The sequence below is a fragment of the Pipra filicauda genome, unplaced genomic scaffold (genome assembly GCF_003945595.2).
Source record: "Pipra filicauda isolate LSUMZ 115617 unplaced genomic scaffold, ASM394559v2 scaffold108_size2327098_pilon, whole genome shotgun sequence".
Classification (NCBI taxonomy): Eukaryota; Metazoa; Chordata; class Aves; order Passeriformes; family Pipridae; genus Pipra; species Pipra filicauda.
In genome coordinates this window covers 777619-804264 of record NW_024103529.1, presented here as the reverse complement: position 1 = coordinate 804264, position 26646 = coordinate 777619, and the positions used below count along the sequence as shown (strand labels likewise).

The following is a 26646-nucleotide window of genomic DNA, read 5'->3' as shown; positions in this document are numbered from 1 at the left end:
AAGGGAAAGTGCCAGAATTTGAACCTGGGATGGGGTAACCCCAGATGTACTGACAGGCTGTGAAATGAGATGCTGGAAAGCAGCCCCATGGAAAGGGAGCTGGGGGTTCTGGTCAATGGCAAGTTGAATATGAGTCAGCAGTGCCCTGGCAGCCAGGAGGGCCAACTGTGTCCTAGGGGGCACCAGGCAAAGCATCACCACCTGGTCGAGGGAGGGGATTGTCCCACTACCCTGTGTGTAGTTTTGGGCTCCACAATATAAAAAGACATTAAGCTACTGGACAGCGTCCAAAGGAGGACAACAGAAATGGTGAAGGGCCTTGAGGGTAAGCTGTATGAGGAGCGGCTGAAGGCAATAGGCCTGTTCAGCCTGGAGGAGACTGAGGGGAGACCTCAATGCAGTCTACAACTTCCTCATGAGGGGCAGCAGAAGGGCAGGCACTGATCTCTTTTCTCTTGTGTGACCAGTGACAGGATGTGAGGGAATGGCATGGAGCTATGTCAGGGGAGGTTTGCGCTGGGCACTGAAACAGGCTGCCCAGGGAAGCAGTCGCAGCATCAAGCCTGACAGAGTTCAAGAAGTGTTTGGATAATACTCTCGGGCACATGGTGTGATTTTTGGGGCTGTCCTGTGCATCATTAGGAGTTGGACTTTGATGACTCTTGGGCTGGGTACCTTCCAACTCAGGATATTCTATGATTCTGCAGGCATATATCCACTGAATGACCATATCAGAGGAATATCTCACATATACTTGCTTTGAACATGCAGTTAAATTCAGAGAAGCTAATAAAAGCACATAATTTTGAGACTTACAAATTCTGTAAAATTGCAGAATCTGTATAACCCTGCATAAATCTGTAAAACCCACTGCACATGTCTGTCATGTTATGACAGACAGAATCCAGACCTAGATCCACTCATGTGTGCCCTAAACTGTATCTGCTAAAAAGAATGAATATAGCTGGAACGTTGCAGAAGAAAAAGAGCACTGGCACCAACACTAGATCTAAAAGCACTGTTTTAACACAACTTAAAAGCCAAGCATGACCTCTAATGAAGCGCATGAAATAACACAGGCAGATAATTGCCTGTTTCCAGCAGGTCTTGTAGCTCAGTTTCCAGCCTGGTCTGTTGTCAGTTATGGACATGAACATTTTCATTTTAAGAAACGTGGATGAGAAGCAAAGTAATTCTTCCCTGGAGGGAAATATTAAAGAGGCTGTCTTTCTTCAGTAACATTTACCTTCCTAAATCAGCTGTCTTCTTTATAGATTAAAAAAAATAAAAGTAGCAAGAAAAACAAGGTACAAAAAAGTAGGTTTTTTGTATCTGGAAGAAGAAATATATAAGAATTTTTCATACTCCCGGGCAACGTACTTTCTACAGTAATTCTGTATTTTATAATTTTCAGTGGTACATCTTGCTAAAGCCACCTATTGATCACTTGGGAGCTAAAAATGGAGTACTTAGACTTATGATCCACATGAAAAATAGAAACATTAACAGTACTCTTATGATTTAAAAGGTTAAAAATATTTTTTCAGCCCACATTGACTGACATTTTTGCATGGGCAAAAAAACCAGCAACTCTGGACAAAGAGTATTACTTCTTTTGGAAGATAAAAAAAGTGTCTATGAAGAATCTAAACATGTTCATTCTAACTGATGGGAAGAGGACCAAAAAAGAATAGCCCAAAGCAAATATTTTTCCAACGTGGAACAGCTACTCTACATTGACAGCGTTCTTTCTCACCCTGCTTAAAGTTACAGATCTGATTCTATAGAGTAGAACTGTAAAACTCCCAGCAATGAAAACGAGTGTTTGACACAGTATTACAGCACTGGTCTCCAACATGCACTTAGTTATTTCCTCAAGGCATCTGTGATGGAATAGTTAGTGTCAGTTGAACTGAACACCTTGGAAAAAGTCAGTTTTATGTATTAAAAGTTGGATTTGAAAACTTGACTGGACAAGGGCCTGCGCAATCTGGGCTGAAGTCAATGTTGAGCAGGAATTTGGACTAGATGACTTGCTGAGGTCCCCTCCAGTCTGGATGATTCTCTGACATGGCTTTCTTGATATTCATAGAAATTTTAAAAGAAACCAACCCAGGAATTGAATATTTTACCCAAGCTCTTGCATGTAGTTTAATTCAACATATTCTTGCACTTAGGAAAGTTAAGGAACTTGAAAAAGCCACTTTGAAGTCTATACAGTAAAACATAACACACAAATCAGGAATCCTTTACATGCCTCTTTGGTGAATTACTTTATAATACAGTGAATTCTCATTTTATTTCATACGCTATACACTAAATTTGCAATTAACAATACTTCAAAACAAACCAGTTTCCGAGTTCACTATACTTTCCATTTCAACACTTATGCATTTAAAATACATGAAAGTTAGATTAATAATAAAGTAGACCTGATTTAAAGTCAGAACTTATGAACAGCAATATCTTTGCATTATTTTGCCATGACTACTTTCCATAAGTGATAACTACACAATGATTTATGATTAAAATGCAGATCAATTTACAGCATTCACAAAACCAGACTTGCCACATGAATGTGAAAAAAGCAACAGCCTCTCATATAATTTAAAAGTGACTTTCCACATGCTTGTTTCATTTGTTGAAAACCATCTCTCTCCCTCCTCCCCCCGATATTTAGTGATGAGGACTGAGTTATTTAGAATGATCAGAAATCATTTTCAGGCTGAGTCTGAAGGGGAAGAGGGCAAAAATTATACATTTCAGTGGTTCGCTTGCACATAAACAGACTTAACTCTGCTCTGCAAAATATTTAATCTAGCAGAGACTTTAAATGAAGGACATCAGTGCTAAATAGTAAACAGATGATTTTACACAGAACTCTGATCTAAAAAAAGAGAAACTCTAGAAAAAGCCAATTGTTTTTTTAAGCTTTCTGTACACTTTGAACACCACTACTACTATACACATTTGTAAGATTATTTTACTTTCATATGAAGTAGCAGTGAAACTAAACCCTGAAGTTATCAGTGGAAAGCCAACTACAAATGGCACTTACACATGCACACATCAGTTTCCAATTTGCTTTATTCACGCACCTTAGTCATTGTAAGCCTTGCAAACAAACTGCAAGACAGTCAAATTTGCATTCGGTGCAACTTTGCCCAAAATCCACTTTTCATTGTTTTCATAAAAAGCAAAAGATTCCCTAAGTCATCTTCTGCCATGCTGCAGCAAAATAAGTAGTCTATGTACCTGTAAATTATGACATTTAAGTCTACTTAAGTTACTTTTACAGTTTCTATTTAACTCGCAGTTTCATTAACGGCGATGTTGGAAACATTTTTAAAAGACAAGTAAAGCCATCAGTCCCCCACTTGGAAGTTCTTACAACTTAAGAAAATAAATTCCTTTGAACTGGCTAACAGTCCATATTAAATATCAGATGTGATGCTTATAAAGCAGATATTAACAGATATTAACAACTCATATCCATATCAGTCAGTGAACTGGTGAAAGATAAATTCTCACTGCAATCACATTTGAAATCTGATCCCCTTTTATGACTGCATATGATGTACTCAATTTGTGTCTATCACTTTTAAACAGTACTTTTTTAATTACACTTCGGAAACTATATCCCCATTTTTAAAACAAGTTTTTTTACAGTGTAAGGAGAATCCATTGAGTGGATTCTTCAAAGTTCATTTTCTAAGCCATTTTAAACAACTAGGCTAGCAAGTCAATCACGGCCACTTTGCTAGATCCAGACCTGGGCAGATTAAGAAACGTTTTGAAGCACTGTTGAGTAAATAATTTTGGTAAGCTGTAAAACAGCCACATGCAAGGTATACTGTACTATAACTGCTCCAAATCCTTTATAAAAACCTTGCATTCCTTCTTCCCGTTTTATAGTATTTATGCAGTCTTTCATTCCCTCATACTGAGTATTGATTGGAAGCACTTCATAGCCAAGGTCTGTATTGTCAATTATTGTGCGTGTCCCTTGAATATGAAGGCGGTGTAAAACTGTTTCCAATGGGTAAAGCATGACATCAGCACAAAGGCTGGCAGCAAAGCTAGCAATCAGTTCTGGGAAATACGCATCCAGCATGCTTTGCACAGAAGTGGAGCTCTCAGTTGGAAGGTTGTGGGAATTACCCCTTTTCAGAACAAACAAAACAAGCTTCTGGACAATGGAACTGATGACGTAGTGAAGAACTCCATGTACAGCAGTTGGGAAAGTCAGGACCATCAGAGGGAGGAGGCGCTTGCTATGGGGCACTCCCAGGCCTACAACTCTGCCAATTCCTTCTTTCACGCAGTCCAGGATGCCAGGATTATCTCGAATTATTTCACTCTACAAGCATAAAGAAGTAGTTACAACTCATGCTGACCACTTCAGAACCATCCTGACATCCACTCTGATACTTCATCACTGATGAACTTTTAAAAAAAAACAGTTAAGCATTTGCATGCCACATGTCCACACAGCTGTATAAATAAAAATCCTTTGCTATAACACTCTTGAGAGCATTCAGTTAATTCATTCTTTTAAAAAAATGAACCCATCTTGAAGAGGTTTTTTTTTAATGTATACTGCAGTTGTGTTTCTATCAAAGAAACTCAACCTTCAGCTGACTGTTGAAAGCATCAGTCTGCAAAAGGTCATGAACTTGGAATGACTAGTTCTGGAGCAAAATGCAAGAAAGTATTTATCTAATTCAAAATTCCTTTACTTTAAGGACTATGACTATAATCTCCGAACTTGACTGTACATAGTAAAGACTTCTATAACTAGAGTTGAAAGGTCATTTTTAATATGAATTTAATAGGCTCAGCTTTCCATGTTTCCAGTGCATTATATGCATGGAAAACAGTATTCTTTACCCATGCTGTCTGTTAGTAAAGAGATAATTATCTTGTTCATGTAGCTGAACTAAAAATCCATAGTTATTTACTATGTTACATTCCATCTATGAGCGCAGGATTAAGCTATAAACATTGTTTCCCCTTCTAATGCTTATACAAACTCCAGTATTTTATCATGTGGTTTACATATGAAATTCAAGATTTGGGTGCTCTCCTGAGTGCCCAAGTCTCTTGAGTCCATGTGGGCTGTGTCCTGACCTCATGCTGGGACAGACCACCAGAATATTCCTCAGCATTCTGAGGAAGGACTAAACAGCCTGCAAAGCCTTCATGGTCACTAATGCACAAGAGAGAAACCAATTAAAAAACCTGAGAACATACCGTTGTTTCAGACTCTAAATGCAAATTAAGCATCACAATCTCTCCTGACTCTTTTTCTTCCCGACATTGCTGGTCACTGCACTTCAAAACCGTTCTTGCTTTAGTCAAATAACGCCACCGTGAGGTTTGAGGTGTTAATGACAAAAGCAGTAATGTAGCAGAGCTCCGAATGTCTACCATTTACAGCTATTTTGATAAAATGTATTTACCTGGAGAATTGTCAAATGCTGTTGAACAGTATGGTTTATCAGAATTAAGACAATCAAAGTCAATATAAACCTCTTAGTAGCAAATCCCACAATCTTTACAACTTTTCTAGTTTGTTACTGGTCATTGTCCTCATGCAGTACAGGGATATAATGTAAAACTGGCCAGCCAAGTTCCTCCCCTCCACTAATTAATACAGCTTAAATAAAATCTCCATAAATGCTCTCTTTACAGAGATGATCACCAATCTAAAAGGCTGGAAGAGATGCTGGTTTGCCTTTTGATTGTTTTCCTACTAAGCTGCTTTCTAGCAAAGAAACTTTACACTCACTTTGCAAACAGAAGACAGGCTCTAAATCACGTTCTCTTTTATCATTTATTGGTAAATAATTACCCATGTCCAACAACACGGATAAAATAACATCCTTTTCAACAAAAATACAAGCAGTAAGATACACAAACATAACATTCCATTCTGTGGCCTGCTATGAACTCAAGGGACATGGACAGTGTTCTGCCACTGTTTCTAGTTCCAGAATTATGGCATGTTCAGGGTAGAGCCATTCCCCAGTAATTAAGGGAGTCTGAGTTCCAACAGCTTTCCATTATGAGATCAGCTAAGTATCCCAAGTCTTCCACAAATGCGATCCCCTCAGGCTGTATTTTTAAAATAATTCAAGAGGAGACAGGGTTTCCTAAATACAGAGTAACTTTAGAGAAAGAAAGTTTGTTGCTGGAAGTCTCTCTAAACTTCCCTCTGCATAGACATTTGATCTCACCTGTCCTGTTAATCCATAATGTAGCCAGTTCAGACAGAAAAGCTCTCCTAGTACCTTCTGGCTCATTTAAGCTTGGATCTTCTGCACAGAGCAGAATCCTGCCCCTTAAGAGTCCAGGCCAGTAAAGTACATGCTGAAACTAAGAAACTGTAGAAGTCAGCCTTCTCCACAGAAAAAGTGCCATTTTGGAGACATACCCCAGCAAACAGTCTTGACAGTACTTACAAATTGCTCATGTCATGAATGAAAATTATTTTGATGACTGAACGACACAACAGTGACTGTCCTGCATCGTCTGCACGAGAGCTCACTTTACAGAGAGAGTTCCACTGGCTGCACAAAGATACTAGCATGTTAGTTAAGTGCAACTCAGTATACAGAGATCTGTGGCAGAATTACCCTGGAACACTTGTGCACAGCTAAACCCTGCCTCTTCTCCAGAAAGAGCTGCCACACTGCCGGGAAAGGTAATCTGCAATAAATTGCTATAGGTTACTCTGTATACAGCTACAGAACAAGATAAGCTGTATCCTAACTGACAGGTCCAGATACTAATTTTCATGGCTAAGGAAGAACTAGATGAAAACTTAGAAGTGGATTAAATAAAAGCGGGCCTGAAAGAGTAGTGGTCAGTATTTCATCAAAAAATCCAACTGAATTACTAGAAAAACTTCATAGTTGTTATAGAGTGGGGGAGGGGGATAGGAGATCACTGCAACAACTTGCTTATGAAGTCTTTTCAAAACTTCACGAGAAAACTCCTAGAACATATAGATGTAACATGTCCTTATTGCATACATAATATATGCCAACTATCTATATTAAATGTCCTTTCTAATTCTAGATTGAGAGTTAAGATAGTACCCTAATATACCCTTCACAGTAAACATTTTTTATCTCAGTTAGTAAATAAGTTATAACAGCCTCAAGCAAAACAAATGCAATCACTGCAACAAACTTGAATTCAAAGTCAAAGATTTACTTCTCTGCATAATCTAATGTATAAACAGAATAACAGAATCTTGTTAATTGTTGTAAATATACGTATATTACCTGTACAGTTTCAATCAGGCTCGCAGAATAAAAAGGCATTGCTATCACATGCGTTAAACTGTAGAAATCAACAAGATAACAATTAAGGTCATGACAATTACTCTAATTTCAGCCAAACAGGCACATGAAAGTTGATAAAATTAGCAACCAAATTATTCCTAAGAGAAAGTTAACAAAGCATGACTCAATTACTCAATTACTAAAACACACATCAATAATTGAGATAAACTTCAGTCAGAAGTTCTGCTAAATTCTATTTCCATGTGATCAGACTGATTCAGTTCTAATTAGAAAGATTAGAAGAATCTAATCTTTTAAATCGGTCCAGTTCTAGACAGGCACAGGGATCTGTGAAAGTGGTGTATGCAATCTAGATTGTTCAAAATATCAATTTGAAAATTTGTCAAGTAACCATAGCTGCAGACTAAACTAATATACATTTAGTAGTTTTTTTAATGTTTAGATAATTAGACATAAGGTAGTAACACCTGCTATACTTACCCTTTGAGTAAAAGATGTCCACCTATCTGCTTGAAGTTCCATTTATGTGAAAGCTCCCTAAATAGAAAAGTATTTACCACAATATGAATAAGAACATATAATTCTCAAGCATTTTTCCCATGGGTGTCAATATCCAGTTTTCATACTGGCGTTCTACTATTGGTTTATGTTGCAGGATTTCTCATATTGGAAAGACAGAGTAAAACATTTAATAAATCATGCTTAACTTCTAGAACTTATTCAGGCCTGTCAGACATTTGATCAAAAAAGGTTTCAGCTATTAATTAATAAGGTGTGTGTAGCTCTCACAGCAACTGGTTTTAGTCTTTTGCATTTATTTTGCATTCTTGTACACTAACTCTCAAAGCAATTTCAGGGAATACTGGGTTTTAAAATCTCAATACTTTTCCTTTATCAATACAGAATTTTTACTATGTTTTGGTTCAGCTATGCCTTTCTGTTCTTTAAGGTTATGTTTACCCTGTTGTTTCTTTCCTGAAAACTTAAATCTCATTCTGACGCAGTTAGACAGGAACAAGAGATCAAGCTAGAAGCCGCATAGTAATTCTGTACAGATGTAACTCAAGCTTTTTGACTTATGACCAGTCCATAGCATATCCTGATAAAATAAAACCTGACTAACACAAAGGTGACATGAAAATCATTCCCTTAAAGTAGTATCTTTACATACTTCAAAATATGAACAGCAAATGTTTCTATTCCACTTGACAGCAAATGTAAACCCACCTAGCTAAAGAAAACTTAAATATCACATGTACTTATCATGCATATGGTAAATAGTCCAGCTATGAGGTAAAGATACTTCTGTCTCAAGTGTTGGGCACACTAGACTTAGCATTTTTAATAACAAGGTATAAGGTGTTCATCTTCCATTCTTGTCCAGGAATTGCACTTAGCCACTGCCTGCAGCCACAACAACTCCAATCCAGGAAAGGCAACTCTTTACTCTTTCTCAAGAATTTTGTGCTACAGTACCTATCACTTTCCTAAACATAGTAACAGAGGATTATCTTTGCCATTATATATTTCAGACACTTGGATCATATTCACTGACCCATAATACTTAAATGATGTGGAAAATTAAACCACCCAAACTAAGCTTAACCTGTCAATACACTCAGTACAACTGTCCCTGCAGTGGAAGAACAATTACAGAATGAGTTTGTCTAGTACAGAACCGCATTCACATCCATTTCTCGACCCCTCTCCTAAAACATGATATAGAATTGGAACTGACATTTCACTTCCCTGTGCCCTTTGGATCCTGATAATGTGGTTAAATAACCTTTTAAATCAGATTGCTGTAAGCAATAAACCTTTACCTCCACGTGACACCCCAAATATGCCACCACTAAAAAGGAAGAGAGAACACTCAGTAGAAAATTAGCATGGGGTGGTGCATGAACGAGACAACCATTTTAGTCAGATCACTTCCCTAGTGCAGTTCATTTCCTGACTGTTCACATACTGTGTTGGCACAAAGATGGGAGTAGCACTGAGGAAGGAATCAGCTGGTTCCAGAAGAAAGATGTGCTTCTTTTGGCAGCACCACCAACTGCTGAACAACTGGCCCACAAGAAGAAAATTGCTACTCTCATTTAGCAGAAATCAGAACTATGAAAATATAAACAATCGATAGAGTGTGAACTTAAGCATACCCTACAGCTGTATTTACAAACTAGAACAAGCCACATTCAGAGGAAAGTGTATGCCTGGGAATTTCAGTTACATTCAGAGCTGACCAAAAACCTTAAATACACACACCACCCAATTTAAGTATGAAATGCTTTTATTAATGCTTTTGAGCCTGCAAAGACTTACTTTTATTAAGATGGATGTATTCATCATAAGAGTAGTTCAATTCAGCCTACCTACAGTACTTGTCTTTAAAACCAGGTTAGTTTCCATGTCCCTTAAATGCTTGGTCTCTGTCCACATATTCAAAACAGGCACTTGTCTCTTCTGAAACCTAACATGATTCTCAAGTTCACTGCTCCATTCAAAATTAAACCATAAACCCCACTACTTGCCTGTCTCCCAATATATTTTCCAAGACAGGTCTTCATAATTCTATTGGCTTCCACTTGTTCCCTGCAACTTATGTAAAGCACCTTTTTCTAACTTTTGATGAACTCAGTCTTGCATTACCCTACTTTACTTTACTTATATTACTTTATAAGATAAACACACAACCTACTTACTCTTAATGTATCTGCAACAAAACTGATAGTAGATACTATTACAGTTGTCAGCCCTTACTGTTAGCTCTGAATCATTATAAAACAAAATAAAAAGTCTTCAAAATAAAATTCTTTATTGGTTTTGTATCTCAAAGCAGAAAGACATCATGATATTTCACCATAATTCTGGAGTTATAGTAAAGCATAAATTAGAGTCACAAATCAAACTAAAAGATATTACTAAACTTCTAGAGCAGCAGATGGACTCAGTGATGTAGAATGGTGAACACTTCTTTAAATTAAGTCAGCCATTTTCAGTTGTAGCCCCTTCATTATGAGAACATTGAACAAAGTACATGTATTTGTTGGTAAAGGAGGACAGAAGACAAAGTTCCCAGTCACATGGGCTCTTATTTACCATGTCTTCTCATTCACTAATGCAGGCCATTCTGTTCTCTCATCTACCAAAAACAGTGCAAATGTCCAGCAAAATGCCAGTGCTGGCTTTTTAGCTGTGCAAGTTGTCTGTATTTAGATTAATGAGACCTGGCATTTGTACCTTAGGTATGGTACTTGCTAGTACCACACAATACCAACCAAAATACAACAAGAAATTTATTCTTTTATTACAGTCAAATAACACCAAAGACTTATTTGCTACAGTATTTCTATACTCAGACCAGTAAGCAGACACGCCAAACATACAAAGCTCCCAGAAAGAGTCTCCTAGTATTTATGGATTACAAAGTTGCCTTTGCCAAGACAACCACACCGTGCTTGGAAATACTTAATCAATGTCTGACTGTCCTCATGAAGTAACATATTTCAGACATGCTTACATTTCTAAAACTTTGAATACAGGTCAACAATTGATAATAAATTTGTGAAGCAATAAAAATCCCATGCAATACCTCGGCAAAGGTGTAAATTCACTGATGATGCCTTCTGTTCCCAGGGTTATGCCCTGAACAATGAAAGTGCTGCCCATTCCTTTCCAGAGAGCTCTTGGACCCTGCGTTTTGAAATACGCAATATAAAACTCAAAAAACTTACTAATTATTTTGAAATTTCAGCAAATTCGTACCATGCAAGGCTACAATTCTACTACTCAACTTTATCACCAAATTCAGGGGATAAAATACTTTTCAACTCTAAAGAAATTTGCTTTTCAGTAATTTCAAAGAGTTGTTAATTTTGGAGGTGTCTCTCTCCCTGTTAATACTCGGTACTATAAACTTAACACCATTTACTATGGACAACAATGACCTTGAGATATTAAAAGTCCATAAGAAATTCAGAAAGTCTTTTCTTACTGCCTTCTCATCTGAGTTTCAGGATTGTCATTCCCATGCAGAACTGGAAATTAATTCCATATTATCGTTGAAAGTAGTTGCTTAGATATTATTATTATCCACATAAAGATTAATCATCTTTTAGAATACTAATGAAAAAAAAATTAAGTTTCAGGGACCTTTTGTTTTCTGCAACATCTACAAATTGTCCCCACTAAGTACTATACTTCTTAAAAAAATGACTTACAATGATCTTCTTGAAACATTTCTCCAAATAATAAACCCTTATAATGGCCATGTTTTTAAACAACAAATACATAAAGACTTACAGATTTCAATGTACACTGCTCAGATACAGCTTGTCACCAAATACTGACCTGTGTCTTATTGATGCAGTACATAATATTGACAATAGTAAATGGAGTGAGATGGTAATTCCGAGCATGATAATTAACCTGTTAAAAATACAAGTAGTAGCAGTTTTAGTAACACACTTGTAGGTGGTACAATTCTGAAGAATAAAAGCATTTCCAATGTAAGAACTTTATCTCTGTAAAGGTCAGCTAAAAATATGAATAAATTCTCACTGAAATTTAGGGAAATAGGCAGAACTTTTAAGTACTTGTACGGTGAAAATGTAAACAATAAAGGAAGCATAAATCAGAAACTATTAAAGAAAGTATTCTGCTTGTAATTGGGGGATCTGGAAGTTGCTCTGCAGACTGCAAAACACTTGGTGTAATTCACTTTCACTGCCCAAAAAATGATTAAGGATTTTCAAGATGAGCTAAATCTCAGAATGGAAAACATGTATTCTACAAAAAAAACCAAGTTAATGTAGCAGTGTCTCCCTAAAAATTGTGACGCTTATTTCTCTATTTTCATAACGGTATGGAAGTATGCAGTATAAGGAGTATACCACAGTACACAGGAGCTCTGACTGGAAGAGGTAACATAAAAGACATACCTGACACTGACGACGTAGAACAATGCAGGGATGTGCCAACACATTTTCTGTAAATAGGCTTTCAAAGAAAATTGTATTTAATGCAGGAGAAGCCACTATAAATTTCTTAGAAAGATAAGGCTTGTTATTTTTCTCTAACAACATTAGATCAATACTTGCAAAAACCGTGTAATATCTAGTGAACTAATGGGGCATTTTTGATGGCTGCCTGATATCCTGCCAATACTACAAAAGGAACCAGTTACAAAAAAAATCTGACACTCGCATTCACTATGAAAAAGCCACATATATATGTAGTATGAATGTATTTTTATGGGCAAAATACCAAACCAAATTTCTTAAGCTCTCCCTCCTCAAAGCATCAGAGAACAAAATAGGCCAGAGCCACAATTATAAAAGGATTAGTTTCTAGGTTTATGTTCATTCTGCTTACCCCATTATTAATCAAGACTCTCCTTAGCAGGGCTAGAGGACTGGTAATAAGAGCTGACTGGTTTTTCATCGAAAACTCTACTGCCCAAAACTAACTCTTCCACTGCTCCCAGAAGCTGTACTTCAATTACGACTTAATAGAAAAGTTCTCTCACTTTCAAAGTAGGATTCCTGGTTGCAGCCATGCAGAGAAACTATTCATTCCATCTCAGGTTGCCTGAGTGATCAGAGTACTTACCTGTATGTCGTTCAAACCTGGGATATGGATTAGAAAAGCAAAACATCCAGGATTTTTCTAAATATCCCAAGTAACAGCTACAAGATCATCTGGGGTAAGTTTCTTAACTCCAGACAAACAAGTACTAACTGGCACAGAAAAGCACTGAAAGCACTGACCCCGCAGTTTCGTAACTATTAAGCTACTTAGTAGTTTGCTTACACCAAAAGAGGTGAAACCTTCCCTGAAGCTGGTATCTACTCAGCCTTCCCTGTAGCCAACTCAACTAACCTCACAAAAACTGCATGTTCATTTTAGTGGAATGTGGAAAACTGTCATGCTTAATTAAATCAAAACCTACAGATCACAACATATCTCTGCTCCTGAATGAGATCGTGTTCCTGCCCTATAGCTCCATTCCTGTGCTGGTAGCATCCTGAGGTCTCCTACTAGACAAGGTTGGAAAGAAATCAAACTCCTCTTTACATGTTTTGAGAGATTAGTTCTTCCTCTTCCACTCCATTTAACAAATGAAAAGCTTATCAAGGGGCAAGCTTGAATGCGCAAGCTGAGCCACTGCAAGGAAAGCAATGGGAGAAGAGGGATAAACAGTTCCATGGAAGGGGATGATCCAATTTCAGCAACTCATTACTCGACAAAAATGGTCATTCCTAGTCCTCCCTCTTTATCCTTTCCCCCTCTGGTCCCATCAACTGGTGTCTGCTGGTTTACAGAGCTAGTCAACTCCCAGGTATATCAACCTAACTGAAAAAGGAAAAAATAATCCTGCTCTTTCACTGACTCTGTTTCAGTGAGTCAAACAGGTTAAAGAGGTTCTGATTGGCATCAAGGGTCATAACTAAGGGACAGGAGCAGGACAGGCTGGTGGTAAAGAGAAAAAAAAAAGGTCCTCCTCTTCAAGTAAAAGTACACTGTATGAACCCGAACTGACACAGCTTCCCATGTTGGTCCAGAACTGAGTAACTGGCAGGAGTATTCTCATACTGTGAAGAGAGAAGCGCTTTTCTCTGAGAAGTATCACATTCAGGTCAACAAGGAGTTAAACCTTTTTTTAATTCTAACTTTTCCAAGATAAGAAAAAAAAATAACTCCCACCCTTTCACAAACTGCATTAATACTTTGACCAAGGAAAACCTAATCAGGTGACTATGACTCAGAAGGCATCCTACAAAAAACCCTCAGCTTATCATCATACTTACACCTGACAATTAAACCTCTGAAAATGTTAAATATTTTAAAGTCCACCATTTTCTCAAAAACATTATCAATGATCAGTGACACCACAATAAGGAATAAAATGGTTATCAGACCACTCGGCTAGATGAACATGGTGATCCCATGATATTTTGATAACATACTTGAAGACATTTTCATCTTGTTAGAAAATATTTGCATTACCTAAAAGTAGTAAGTAAAGTGGCAGATGTGAAAAAAGTTCTCTGATGTTACTTTCAGATTGCTCAGACAGGGTACTCATGTCCTGGGCACAACTTATGAAAAACTGTTTCTTGCATTCATTGATGGTTTAGTATTTTTAAGCAACAGTTAAAGAGAACAGAAAACTACATGGATTCTGGGTAGTAGGTTTCTACAGGTACTTCAACTGCTGAAGTCTACTGGCATAAAAACACAGTACAAAAGTATATGTAGGGTTTGTAAGACAAATAAGAGTTTTACTACTTCACTGTCAGTGAATACAACTCTTACCTTGCAAGGCCAATTCCAAAGCCTGCAAATCTGTTCAACTGTTCTGGAAAAAAAAAAAAATTAAAAAAACCAGCTGTGCTAATCATATAACAGAAGAAAATGCCCTGCACAGGATCTGAAAAACTAATTTCATCCTGTACTTGCTTCAGAAAATTACAAGCACTAAACCACAACATTTATGGCAGCTCAGTAACAGAGAATATAAAAAAATTATTTCCCCAGGGATATTTGCACTTTGGACTGCATTTGAGTTTGTACATGCTTTTATACATAAAATTATGCTTGTCTCACAGGGAAAAAAAGAGAAAGTGAGCACTAAAACAGAGAATATTTAAAAAAAATTCTTAACTCAAACCAGCTACTGAAAAAGTTAACATACATGGCAGTTTACAGTAACTCTGAATTTAGATATCTGAGGTGAAAATAATGCTAAAACCAAAAGAGTAAAAAGGAGCCAATTTGCGAAAAATAACACAAAAAAGCCATGGATGAAGTAACAAACATTAACACAAAGCAAATTTTCAAGCCAGTTGTTTATCTCCACAAATAATTTTGTCCTTTGCAAAAATCTAGTTACTGGAGAACTGTTAAAATTGCAACAAGAGCTCCTTGAACTCATTAGTCCAACTCTGTTCTCTGCTACCAGGCAGACATTTGCACATTGGGAATTACCACAAGAGATTTTAAAAAGAGTGTAAGAACTGTAAAGGCAACTGAAAATTGATGTTCAGCCCTACAATTTTCAGGGTGCAAGCAGTCTGAAAGCATGGATAAAGCCAGTAACTGTGTGGAACTCCACACAGATGTGGCAGCCCTCCCAAGAGCAATGGTAAGAGTCTCCATCTGCAGCAGCTGCATTCAGTGATTACAGTCACTCCTCATCAGTCCCCCAAAATGCAGAATGAACATACTCTTCATAAGGAGATAGGAGAAAAAAAAAAGGCAGTGTCCAAGTACATCAGAATACTTGAAACAGTGCTTTAACCAGTGCTTGCATAGATGAAAAGCCCAGCTAAGGGTTGTACTCATTGTAAGACCTGAATAAAATGCTCTACAGGTTAAAAAAATCCACTTGTCTACTAATGCAACTCAATTTCAGATAAATTAATATTTCATGAAACTTAGATACTCGACTATCCTTTTAATTAAAGAGGACAACGTCCAGTAGCATTAATACAGTTTTTCTTAATTCATCTCCATTCCATTAAGACCTAAAACGATACTTCAGTTCTGAGGGTTTCTGCTGGAAAAGACTTGAACGCAGTTGCTTCCTTAAATCCTGCCAGTCCCACAGTTCCTTCGCTATCAAGGGTGGAGGGTGGTTTATGTCATCAGCTCGTTCTCAGCCTAACAAGCTGCACGAACACAGCCTGAAACACCAACACTGCCTAAAAGAAACACCCGACGCCAGGAGGCACTTCCTGCCTTCACAAAAGGCGGAGTATTCCTGCAGGATGTTGTTTACATGGGTTCAACCGGGAGCTGCGGGGTTGGCGCGTCCTGCCACTCCCAAAACCCACGGGAACTACGTGGTGCTGGGGCGCAACAACTGATCGTGGAGTAGTTCTTCTTCTAAAGGACTTTTTTTTCCCTTGTGCACCGCCAGCACGTAGGAGCGCACAGCCCGGGGCCGCCGCCCGCCCGCCCTCACCCGGCTCACGGGGGGCCGGAGCTCAGTCCGGCCGGGTCCCCCCTTACCGGCGCCCGGGCCGCCCGCCCCGAGATTGGGCTCCTCGTTGGGGCCGGCGCCGCCCAGGGGGGTCCCGGCCCCGTACGGCGGCGTCTTCTCGCCCCAGTGCAGGTTGCGGCTGCCGGGGATGTCGGGCGGGGTGGTCACCCAGTGGCCCAGCTCCGACCCGCCGAAGGGCCTGGCGCCCGGGCCCGGCTCCTCGCGGCCGCCTCCGCGGTAGCCCAGGCCGTCGAAGCCGTCGGGACGCCGCGGGTGCATGGCTGGGGGGTGGCTGACGGGGCGGGGAGGGACCGGGAGGGAACCGCGAAGGGACCGGGCGGGGGCCGTGCTCGGGGCCGGCACCGGACCCGGACCCGCCGCCCAGACTGGCACTTCCGGCCGCGCTGAGGCCGAGCGCGTGACCCCCAGGGGGCGGGGCCGGTGGCGCTGGGCCAGTAGCGACGCTCCGCTTGCCCGTCTCTGGGCGGGGCGTCCGGTCCGGAGTGAGGGTTGGCGAGGGCGCCCTCTGGCGGTGTGGAGGACTCTCTGACAATGTGGGGAATTCTGTGCAAGCACCGTTCCCGGCCTTCCCCCTGCGGAGCGCTCTCCGTGTAGAACCCGTGCGAAAGAACAGGATGTGGCTGCAGAAGGGAGTCCGTGCCACAAGATAGGGCAGCTCTTTCTCGGGGACAAACATCCTCTTTGCCATCCCTGGAGATGCACACAACGCAGTAAGGTGGAAGCCCAGGAATGAGGTGGAGAAGTTGGCATGGACTGGAGAAGGGGATAAAGACTATCATGAAGCCCTGTGACCCGTTTTCAGAAAGGTCTGAAAGAGCAGTCTGCACATGATAAGTGGTTTACATGAAAAGCAAAAAACCCATCTTCGGGGTGGGAAAACATCCATGAGAAGGTATCCACCAAGCAGGACCCTGGGTATCCCGTCATTCAGACCAAAATAGCTGGATTTTATCAGATACATAAGTAAACCCTTAGGCAGAAGTCAAAAAAAGACAGCCTGGGGTTTCCAGTGTCTGCTGGCAGTCTGGACTTGGATCTGTGACATTCTTCTGCTGTCCATCTCCACAGCTCCCTGAATCACCCAAAGGAAGCTGGAACGTGCCCCAGACTTCTGGATTTCTCCCTCACAGTGGGAGCTGACATCCAGCATGTCTGTGCTGTCACTGGCTGGTGCTTGCTCCCCAATACCCATCAAGGGTGATCTGGGCAAAAGAGACAAGTTTGGAAGTTAAGTGGGTCTTTCAGGGTTTGTTTTTCCACCCAGCTGACTCAAAGGTGGGGTGGCTGGATAATCCTTTGCTGCCCATGCAGTAACAGCTCCACTTCAGCCTTCTGTTGTCCATGATGTGTCACTCAATCAGTCACCAAAACTCATCTATTTGTTTCATTCCTCCTGAGGAGCTGAGCGTTTATGAACACATAGGGCTGTTTTTCCTGCGAACTGGCATAAGAAGGCAAAATACTCACCAGCACTGCTCCCAAGCCCAGTAGGTAGCCTTGCAGGCTGGTTCTGTGGATTCAGGAGAGCAGCAACTGGGAGTATTTCCCTCCTCCCTGGGATCAGCTGCTCCTCAGCACGTTCAGGGTTGTCCTTGGAACAGCCTTCGGAGACTAAGAGATGCTCATTGTCTCTGGTGTCTGAAAATCCAAGGCAGAACACCTGGAGAATTAGATATACCTCCAAATCGTGAGACTGACACCAAATTGTATCAAAATCAGGAAAAAGGGCAAAGCCAATATATGATACTGTGTACACTGCTTTAATGCAGTTTTAATGGTTTTGACAACAGAGTACCAAATTCTGTAATTGCTTGTTACAGGATTAATAAATGCAAAGCCATGGATAAACAAAGTTCAGAATCGGTTCTTCAGCTGAGTTGAAGAAACATGTGTGGGAAATGGGAATCAGACCTAAAGCAATAAAAAGATTCTCGTTGGTTTAAGTGGTTACTGGAATAAGGCTACCTACTAGTATAATCCTGGGGGCTTGTGATTGTATCAGTTTGATCTGGATTTCTTGCCAAGTCCCAGTTGTTCCCTCCCCCCTCCTGCTCTTTCAAGTGAGGAAAAAAAAAAGAACCACAGAAAAACCAAAAGAAGCCCAAACAAAACGGAATTTATCAAAAATACGTATTTACAATTATCTATACAATTTGAATATATTGTACATACAACAGGGAGCTCCCGAGGGGAAAAAAGGGAAAAGGGGGGGGGAGAAACAGGGATAAAAAAACCCCTAAAACAAGTATCCTACAAATATACACTGTTAATAGGGAGCTAGTGAATAAATAAAAAAAAAATGAATTAAATACTTCCCTGAACGAGACAGCAGAACCGTGCGAAGCACCAAACAACTCCCTACACCTCCTGGAGGGACTGGAGATAATGGCAGGTCTAAACAAACAGGCTTTGGCCCATACGAGCAAAGACTGTCTGCAGAGAGACCTGTCGCCTTCAGCCACAGGAAGAGAGAAGAGAGCGAGCTCTCTTATCTGCACCTTATTTATATGTTGTGTTACGCTAAAGGATGATATGGAATACTTCCTTAGATTTCTGACCCCCATTGCTAAGGAAGGCCTAAAAAATCCAAAAGCCAATCCACTAGAGTGATGAGACAACTGCATTAAAGGACTCAAAGAACGTCTCTGATCAAGATTTGAATTTAGATTCATTTTAATTCACCAACACAACAACAGAGATGTGCATATGTGTACATGGGGTGTGCATCCTCCCTGCTCCTCCTCGGGCATCCATGTGATCTGAGAAATGCTCATTAGGCCTGTCTGTGATGAACAGCACCTGGAGTAAGCTCCTCTTGGGATTATCAGAAACACCGCCTGCTCCCAGGGACTAGTGCTGTCTAACAAGCTCCTGCTTTTTAAGGAACAGCCTTGGGAACTTATTTTTCCTACCTGAATAACAAACCAAGCAGAATAGAATTTTTTCAAAGAAAGTTACTAACCCAAATTGCAGGCAGGATGGAAAATTATTACGGTTAAAGCCCACTGTCTTGCTAGTACTTTAGATTCGTAAGCTAGGCCTGCAAGTAAATTACTGTTGTGCTACAGTAAATTCTATATGAATCTTTAGTTAAGTTGTTTAACTTAAGCTATCCCTTAAGTGCTGTTAAGTGACCTTTAGGCCCAAACTGCTGGTCAAGTCTGGGGCACAGTTTAGCAAAGAGGTCTGAACCTTGTGACTCAACGGGAGGGTCTTCCTTATTCCTTTCTGTCCTTACCCTTCCTATTCTTCCCCCCCAACCCCTCAGCCTCCACATAGATGATTTTTTGATTGATTTTGGGTTTAGATTGATTGATTTTAGGTTTTAGTTTGCCCTTTCTCTTTGTGCTTTAACCATCTAATAAGTAGTAGAGGGAACCTTGCCGACAAACTTTGTCTTGCTCTCACTTTTATATTAAACCTGCTTTTGCAGATACCTTTGCTGTAATTTTTAAGGCGACCTTAAAACAAACACTCATTCACCATAGTACAGCAAGAAAAATGAAATCAGGGGAAAAAAATGAAGTTTTTTGGGGTAGCATAGCTGCATTTTGTCATCAACATATCAGAATTCTCGTGTTTGAAGACATGCCTACACACACACACACACACACACACACACGTGTGAATCAATACATGGGCACAGCAATAGGTATCTCTTATTGCCAATATGGGCTCAGGTTCCACATGGTCTGACACACTTATGAAACACTCAGTGGTGTCACACACCTGTGTATTAACACTGTGCTTGCCAAGAGGGGACACAGCTTCTGGGGTTTGCACTGGCCACAAGAGCCACTGACACTGAGCCAAATCATTCCGTTTGCAGTTACTTCAGCATCACCCTGTTTCATTTCTACTTAATTGAAACACAAATCCAGCTGTCAATTGGCCCCCAGAGCACCAGTCCAGGAAGTTGCTGGGAACTGGGCAGAAGATCTGGTCGTTTTAGTTGGTTTTGGAAGGACTGCTTCTGTCATTATGGGTACCCTGCTGGTGTACGAACTCTTGTTATCATTAAAATCTCACCAGGGTTGAGACTAATCTGTCTTCCTTGCTGAGGCTGAGGAGAAATACAGAAGGAAAGCAAGCTGTCTTTGTCATCAATGAGGTGATGACACAGAGTTTTTGAAGTTTAAGGGCTGATGTCAGTTGAGACTCTGAGAAATAGATGGGAAAACTGTACATGGAAATACTGTTAGGCAGGCTTCTTACCAGACTCTCCATCTATTAAAAAAGGGGGTGCGTACAGTCTCCTGCACATCTGTCCTTTTGGAATATGCCATCAACTCTCCATGAATAGTAAATAATAGTGGTAACAGCAAGTAATGCAATGCATGACAGAAAGGAGGCTGTGGTTGATGACAGAGCAAAGGGCAGAGATCTGTGGGTTAAACTTACCTGTGACAAGGTAATGAATCTGTTTAGTTTCAATCTGAAATGCCTGATGTAATTTTCAGTTTCTTGGGATTTCTACTCCTTTCAAAACAAAGCCAGCCTTCCTGTTTTATGGGCTTTTTGGCCTGATACCAGCAGCTAAGCAGGTGAAAATAAAGATGACTACTGCCATATTCCCTGGTACCATTAACTCCCCAAAAGGTCATGTTTTCTGTCACCACTTCCAGGGGGCACTGTGAGACAGTGCAAATGCTCAAACATGGACATAAAGTGCTAAGCATAGGCATGTAGTGTTAAATCCTGACAATTTGGGTGCTTTGGTTGCCACAGAGCATCCTGCTGGGTCCATCAGTTCAGAATGACACAGGTACTGCTGTAGGCCTATTGTCACATCTGCTCCTGTGGGTGGTTTGTCTATGCGAAGGTGTCTGAAGTGCCACCTTGGTGTTGCTGAGATTTCCTTGCTCTGACACAGTTCTTGGGTTTTCATCATCATATATCCTTGTGTGGGACGAACAGAAGAGATCCTGGGGCAAGGAGAACACTCAGAACCTCAGAAAGATATTTGGGTGTGGAAGTTGGTACACTTCCAATAGCACTGGCAGGGATATTTCACAACATTATTTCCACTTGTTAGCATGTTCTTGTGGCAGTGCTGAGGACAGACAGAGGTTCTCTTCCAAGGAGCTCACAATCTGTGAAAACAAGTGACAGATGGACAAAAAGCATGACAATAGAGTTGCCAAGATGAATGAAGTGCCTTAGGAAATCCTCTGTTCCATGTTATTTATTCAAGTAATTTATTCATTTCTTTTATATTAATGTTTTAGTTTTCATACAGTGCTTAGTGTTTTATAGCTGTTAACTAGCTATCCTTGCAGGCTGTCAAATGTGATCACCTCCCTGTTAGGAACTTGAAAACTGTCAGAAAGGTTAAGCCTTCTCCAAGTCTCACAAGGAGACAATAAAAGATTTCCAGTAAGGTTAAAAGAAAAAAACTTCATTCCTCTCTGGCCTGCTTTCAGGGTCCAAATGTGCATAGGTTTTTGCAGTAGCCGTCTCTATTTATCTTATGCTTTCTCTTTCTTAGGTATAGAATTGAATCAGCTACTTAAACTACACATGCGTTTCCTTTACAGACATGAGTTACCAAATCAGATTCTGATCTTGTCCAGCTACAGGTGCCCAGGATCACTTCATGCCCTGTGAGCTTTGGTGGCCATTACGCAAAATTTTGTCTGCTTCTTCTCTTCAGCATCCCACACCAGCCAGCTGCTCCAGAGCTGGGATACTGGCTGCTCCTCAAAATAAGCCCTTCCCAGAGGGTTAGCTTGACCTGGGGTAATTTTGTGTGCAGTCTTGACCTCTTCTTGCACACTGCATGTCCCTGGTGCAGAGTCCACATTGTTCCTGTCCCACACATACCTACCACATACCCCCACTTTCTCCAACCCCCAACCTTACCCCACTCCCTGTATCCATTCTCCACCCTTGCCATGGAGAGGGAAATCCCTGGTCCCACCTGCCATTGTGCCCTTTCACAGCACAGCCAACATCTGAGCTAAAAAAAAACAACAAAAAAAACCCCAACCCCAAAACCAATTTAAAGCAGTCTGGGTCATACTGTGTTAACAAGATTGGTTTCTTTGGTTTGTGCAGAAGGGATGCTGATGGCTCATAGCCATCTCATACAAAATTCCCAGTTCTCCATCTGCAATTTCTAACACAGCCCTTTTCCACCTGTGCAACCCTTCTGCTCTGGTCTCTTTATTCAGGCAGTCTGAGTCTATTTGGAGAAACCCTGAAACTAGAATACACACAAGAAGCTTATCAAACTATGTGAGTGTGTTCAGAGGAGAGTGACTATGAAGGTAAAAGATCTCTCAAGGGCCAGACTTATAAGGAGCAATTGAGACCACTTTGCTTGTTCAGCTTGGAAAAGAGCAGCTTGAGAGGTGATCCAATTGTTTCCTCAAGGAGGGCGGCAGCTGGGGAAGTTCGGTTTGGGCATTAGGAAAAGGTTCTTCATTGAGAGTGTGGTTGGGAACTGAAACAGGCTCACCAGGGAAGTGGTCACGGCATTGAGCCTGGTCGAGTTCAGGAAGCATCTGGGTGATATTCTTAGTCATCTGGTTTAGATTTAGGTAATCTTGGAAGGAGGACGGAGCTGGATTTAGTGATCCTTATGGGTCCCTTCCAACTTGAGATATTCTACGATTATATGATGACAAATTACAAAGCAATATGCAGAGAATATGCAGCTTTTGTAACAAGCTTCTAGGTGAAGCATTAATATGTTCTCCACCATGAGCAGGTCTGAAATGCTCTGTGAAAACCAAACTTCTTGGGTGCAGGAGTTTGGCCTGTTGGTTAGAAGGAAGGTTTCACTGGGAAAGAGAGGTTAATGTACATGGTTGTATGTTTCATTGAAACTTGCCTTCCCCCCTCATGTGAAAGATATGTGAGACTGCCTCACAGGGATAAAGCAACCAACATGAAATCCACTCTCTCTCTCCTGAGATCTGTGCAGTTTACTGCATCCCATGCTTTCCTACTGCTCAGTCTACGTACATGCTAGACTATTTGAAGCATCCCTATCAAAAGAAATAACTCTCATAGAGAGGACCAAGTGGAAAGTGAAAATTTGACTCTGCTGAAAGAATATGGAGAAGCTTGTCTTTATAACCACTCACTCAGAAAGTCCCTCTTCTCTGAAATTCTGTTTCCTTCAGCTGTTTACCAAGGCTCGCTCTGGCAAGTAGCAGGAGTTATGTGAGTCCTCAGCAGTAGAAATATCAGCCTTTCTGAAGAGTGGTTCAGAGGAGTCAGAAAGCTTTGAACAATGTTTGTTTGTGCTAATATAGTCTGTTTTAGGGTTTAAGTGAGGAGATTATGAATTGCCTTGTTCTAAACCACAATGGAATTTGTTGCATGAGATGAGATGTCTCTTAATGAACTGTCTTGGGAAAGTTTTGTAGATGTCCTGTTACTCTTATTGTCCTGTTATTCTTTCCACATTCAAAGTCAGGCAGTGACTTCCACCACAGCTTGTTCTCCCAACAGACAGAAGCAATGAGGGCACAACATGGGTAATTTATACCAAGAATAGTTTCTCCATATTCACAGCCAAAGGAGAAGAAATCTGGATAACTTATGTGACAAAGATATGCACACATCTTCTCCAGCTTGCAGTGTTTTTGTGGCAAGAAACTTTCTGAAGCTGTACAATATTTCATGTTTATTTACAGTGAGGCATGTACTGATTATTATAGACTTTTCAATTCAATCAACAGGAGTGCTAAAATTGTACTCGAGAAAAATGCCTTTTGCTGAAGTTTAATAGTAGTTCTATTAGGGAAAAATCAATGCCAAACAAAGGAACTCTCAGTGTCAGCCTTATCTAAATTTGTTTGATCATGCTGTAACATATATTTGAAAAGCACTTTCAAGTTGTACAAGGACAGTAAAGGTTAAGTATCAGCAACAATGGACAAATGCAGCTGGTAACATCATAGATAGTTAACAATATTATATGGATGTCATGCTCTTCCAAAGTCATTACTGCAGTTTTGTCTTCAAGACACTGTGGTGAATTTGTGACAGGTCTGACACAAAATGTCAACAAAAAGGAAAAAGAGAAACTAAAATTCTGAATGTGATGACGGAAGCTCTCGCAAACTGGTATTATTTGTCCAAATCAATAGAAGAAAGCAAAGGATAAAATTTTTGCTGGCTTTATTTCTTACTGAATTAGTCACAGCCAAGGTTGCAACTAGGAAAAAAAAAATTAAAAAAAAGTGCCAACACACTGAAATGAAAGGAAACAAGCAGATAGCAGCCTCAGAGATAATGGTAGAGAGGCTACTGGCCTTTTCAAAATAATCAGTCTTCCACCATAGTGGTTACCTTGCTGGAATGGTAGGTATGGACCGGCTTTTTCTTGACCCAATGAGGACATTGAAGTCAAAGTGAAATTAGTTGCTTAAAATGCCTAGCGCCTCTGTCATTGCCTCTTGTCATAACATGAATGAGATGCTTTATAAATCTTTGATTCACACATGGTTTCAGATTCATTTTTACTATAAGTGCCATCCACGTTTCCACAATCCACAGCAAACCAGTCCTGAATAATGAGATTTGAAAGCAGGTCTGTACAGAGTGATGAATCTATTTCGTCCCTCTCTAAGAATAGCTTCCCACGCAGAGGAGTGAAGGAATGCAGCAGAACTTCTCCCAGACTGCTGGTCATCCTTTTCCTTGGGCTTTGTATAATTCTCTGGGTCCCTGAAGTGGCTCCTGCTCCTACAGGCACACTGTGAAAGCACGTCACACCTGGTGCTTTGCAAAGGGAAAACCCACAGGAAGCAGAATATGCATGGACAGGAATGGATTCCCTGCAGATCTCCCTGCTGCCTAAGCCTTTCCAGCCCTTCCTCAATGGTTAAATGCTTCCTACGTCAGTTTGCTCTCTCACCACATTTAACTGTTACCCACTTTCCCACCCACCATTTCCTGCCCACCTGGCCTCCAGTCTGCCAGCATTGCTGGTCACCAAGACATCACAGTGAGCTTTTCTTCCACCAGAACCTTGGCCATGGGAGCAAGCCCAATAGCTCACATGCAGGGGAAAGAGGACTCACTGTGGCTGGATGTCTGCTGTAGGCACTTGCTTCCTCGCCTTGTAGAGGTTTGGTGGAATATGCTGTGGTGTGATGTAGTGTAGAACAGCACAACAGCTGTGCCACCAGCTTCGGTGCTGCTCACTGCTTCTGTGATTGTGTCCCAAAAGCACCATGAGGGGAAGTCCTGACCATGACCCTCCTGCCACTCTATGCTAAGTGTGGGGAAGGACTAACTGCATCAACACGGGTACATTTGGTATCCAGGTTTTCTCCCCTTACTGTTCCTGCCTTATCCAAATGATCACTCCTAAGTCAGTCTTTGGCTACTTCCCTTTCTGTTTCTTCATAGAGGTAGAGCAGGCTTAGTTCCCCTGCTTTCTCAAGCTGTCTCCTTTTGATGGCTGCAGTTCAGCAGCAGAAGCTGATTCATATGCTTGCTTCCTTCTCTAGCATCATGTTAAGCCCACCTGAAACCTTAGCTTCATGTTATGCCTCTGAGCTTTGGGAGGCATTTAAGCATCATTACTTCTGCTTTTCCTACCATTAATAATCTGATTTTTCTAATCAGTTTAGGATGGAGAATGATTTCCTTTATGCGTTAAATAGCTTTAAAATACTATTATCATAATAAGAAACCTAAACCTAGTGATTAGGGCAAATAAATTCCTTTAGTATTTGTTTTTAATCTCACAGCCCTGACCACTGAATGCTTGCAAACACTCCCCATGTCATGAAAAACGCTTGTGTCCAAACTGCAGATGTATTTGCACAGCGTGGGGGTGTGTATCACCCATTTTCTTCTCTTACCAGCACTCATCACAGCAAGTTGTGATGTAAATGAAATAAGGACAAGACAAAAATAAAATAAAAATTTAGATATTTTAGTGTGACTTTGCAAAATTGTAACTGCTTAAAAGAAGGTTGCTGCCCAAATTGTGGGCAATTAAGATAAAGCTAGCTTACGTAAACAAAAGGGACTGTCAGGGAAAGCGGGAAAAACTTTCAGCACATAGCATTGCAAGTGAGATAGAAGAGGGGTGGGGGAAACCTAAGTTGTTTGAAAAGATAAAACTTTATGTAACTACTCTATAATAAGAAGAATAGGCAACCCAATGTCTATTTAGATAAGGTAGACTTCATAAAGAGTGCATATGATGGATAATTTTTGAAACTCACTCCTTCCAAATGTGTAAAAAACTGTAGTGTTTCTTTTCCCGTCAGAACGCATAGGGGGCCCGAAACCCCTCTGCATCCCCCGGCTATAATAAAAGTGTGCTTTACATATTGTTTAAGGATTTCTTTGAAT

The 26646-nt window shown here is 40.5% G+C and overlaps 1 protein-coding gene across 1 annotated transcript; it reads right to left on the bottom strand.

Annotated features, from left to right (window-relative positions):
* Positions 1 to 2119: 2119 nt before the first annotated feature.
* On the bottom strand, positions 2120 to 16670 carry SLC25A46 (solute carrier family 25 member 46). Its single transcript, XM_027712611.2, has 8 exons — positions 16329 to 16670; positions 14631 to 14673; positions 12254 to 12311; positions 11664 to 11741; positions 10906 to 11006; positions 7794 to 7850; positions 7293 to 7350; positions 2120 to 4360 (listed from the first exon to the last, which is right to left on the bottom strand). The coding sequence occupies exons 1-8, from the start codon at positions 16576 to 16578 to the stop codon at positions 3782 to 3784; spliced, it is 1224 nt and encodes a 407-aa protein (XP_027568412.1). The 5' UTR covers positions 16579 to 16670; the 3' UTR covers positions 2120 to 3781.
* Between the last annotated feature and the right edge of the window lie 9976 nt (positions 16671 to 26646).

Coding starts and splice junctions, on each gene's coding strand:
- SLC25A46 (XM_027712611.2), bottom strand. CDS start 16,578: ATGCACCCGCGGCGTCCCGACGGCTTCGACGGCCTGGGCTACCGCGGA. Junction 7,851..10,905: donor GAATTTACACCTTTGCCGAG/GTATTGCATGGG, acceptor TTTTCTATTTAG/GGAGCTTTCACATAAATGGA. Junction 7,351..7,793: donor GGACATCTTTTACTCAAAGG/GTAAGTATAGCA, acceptor TGATTTCTACAG/TTTAACGCATGTGATAGCAA.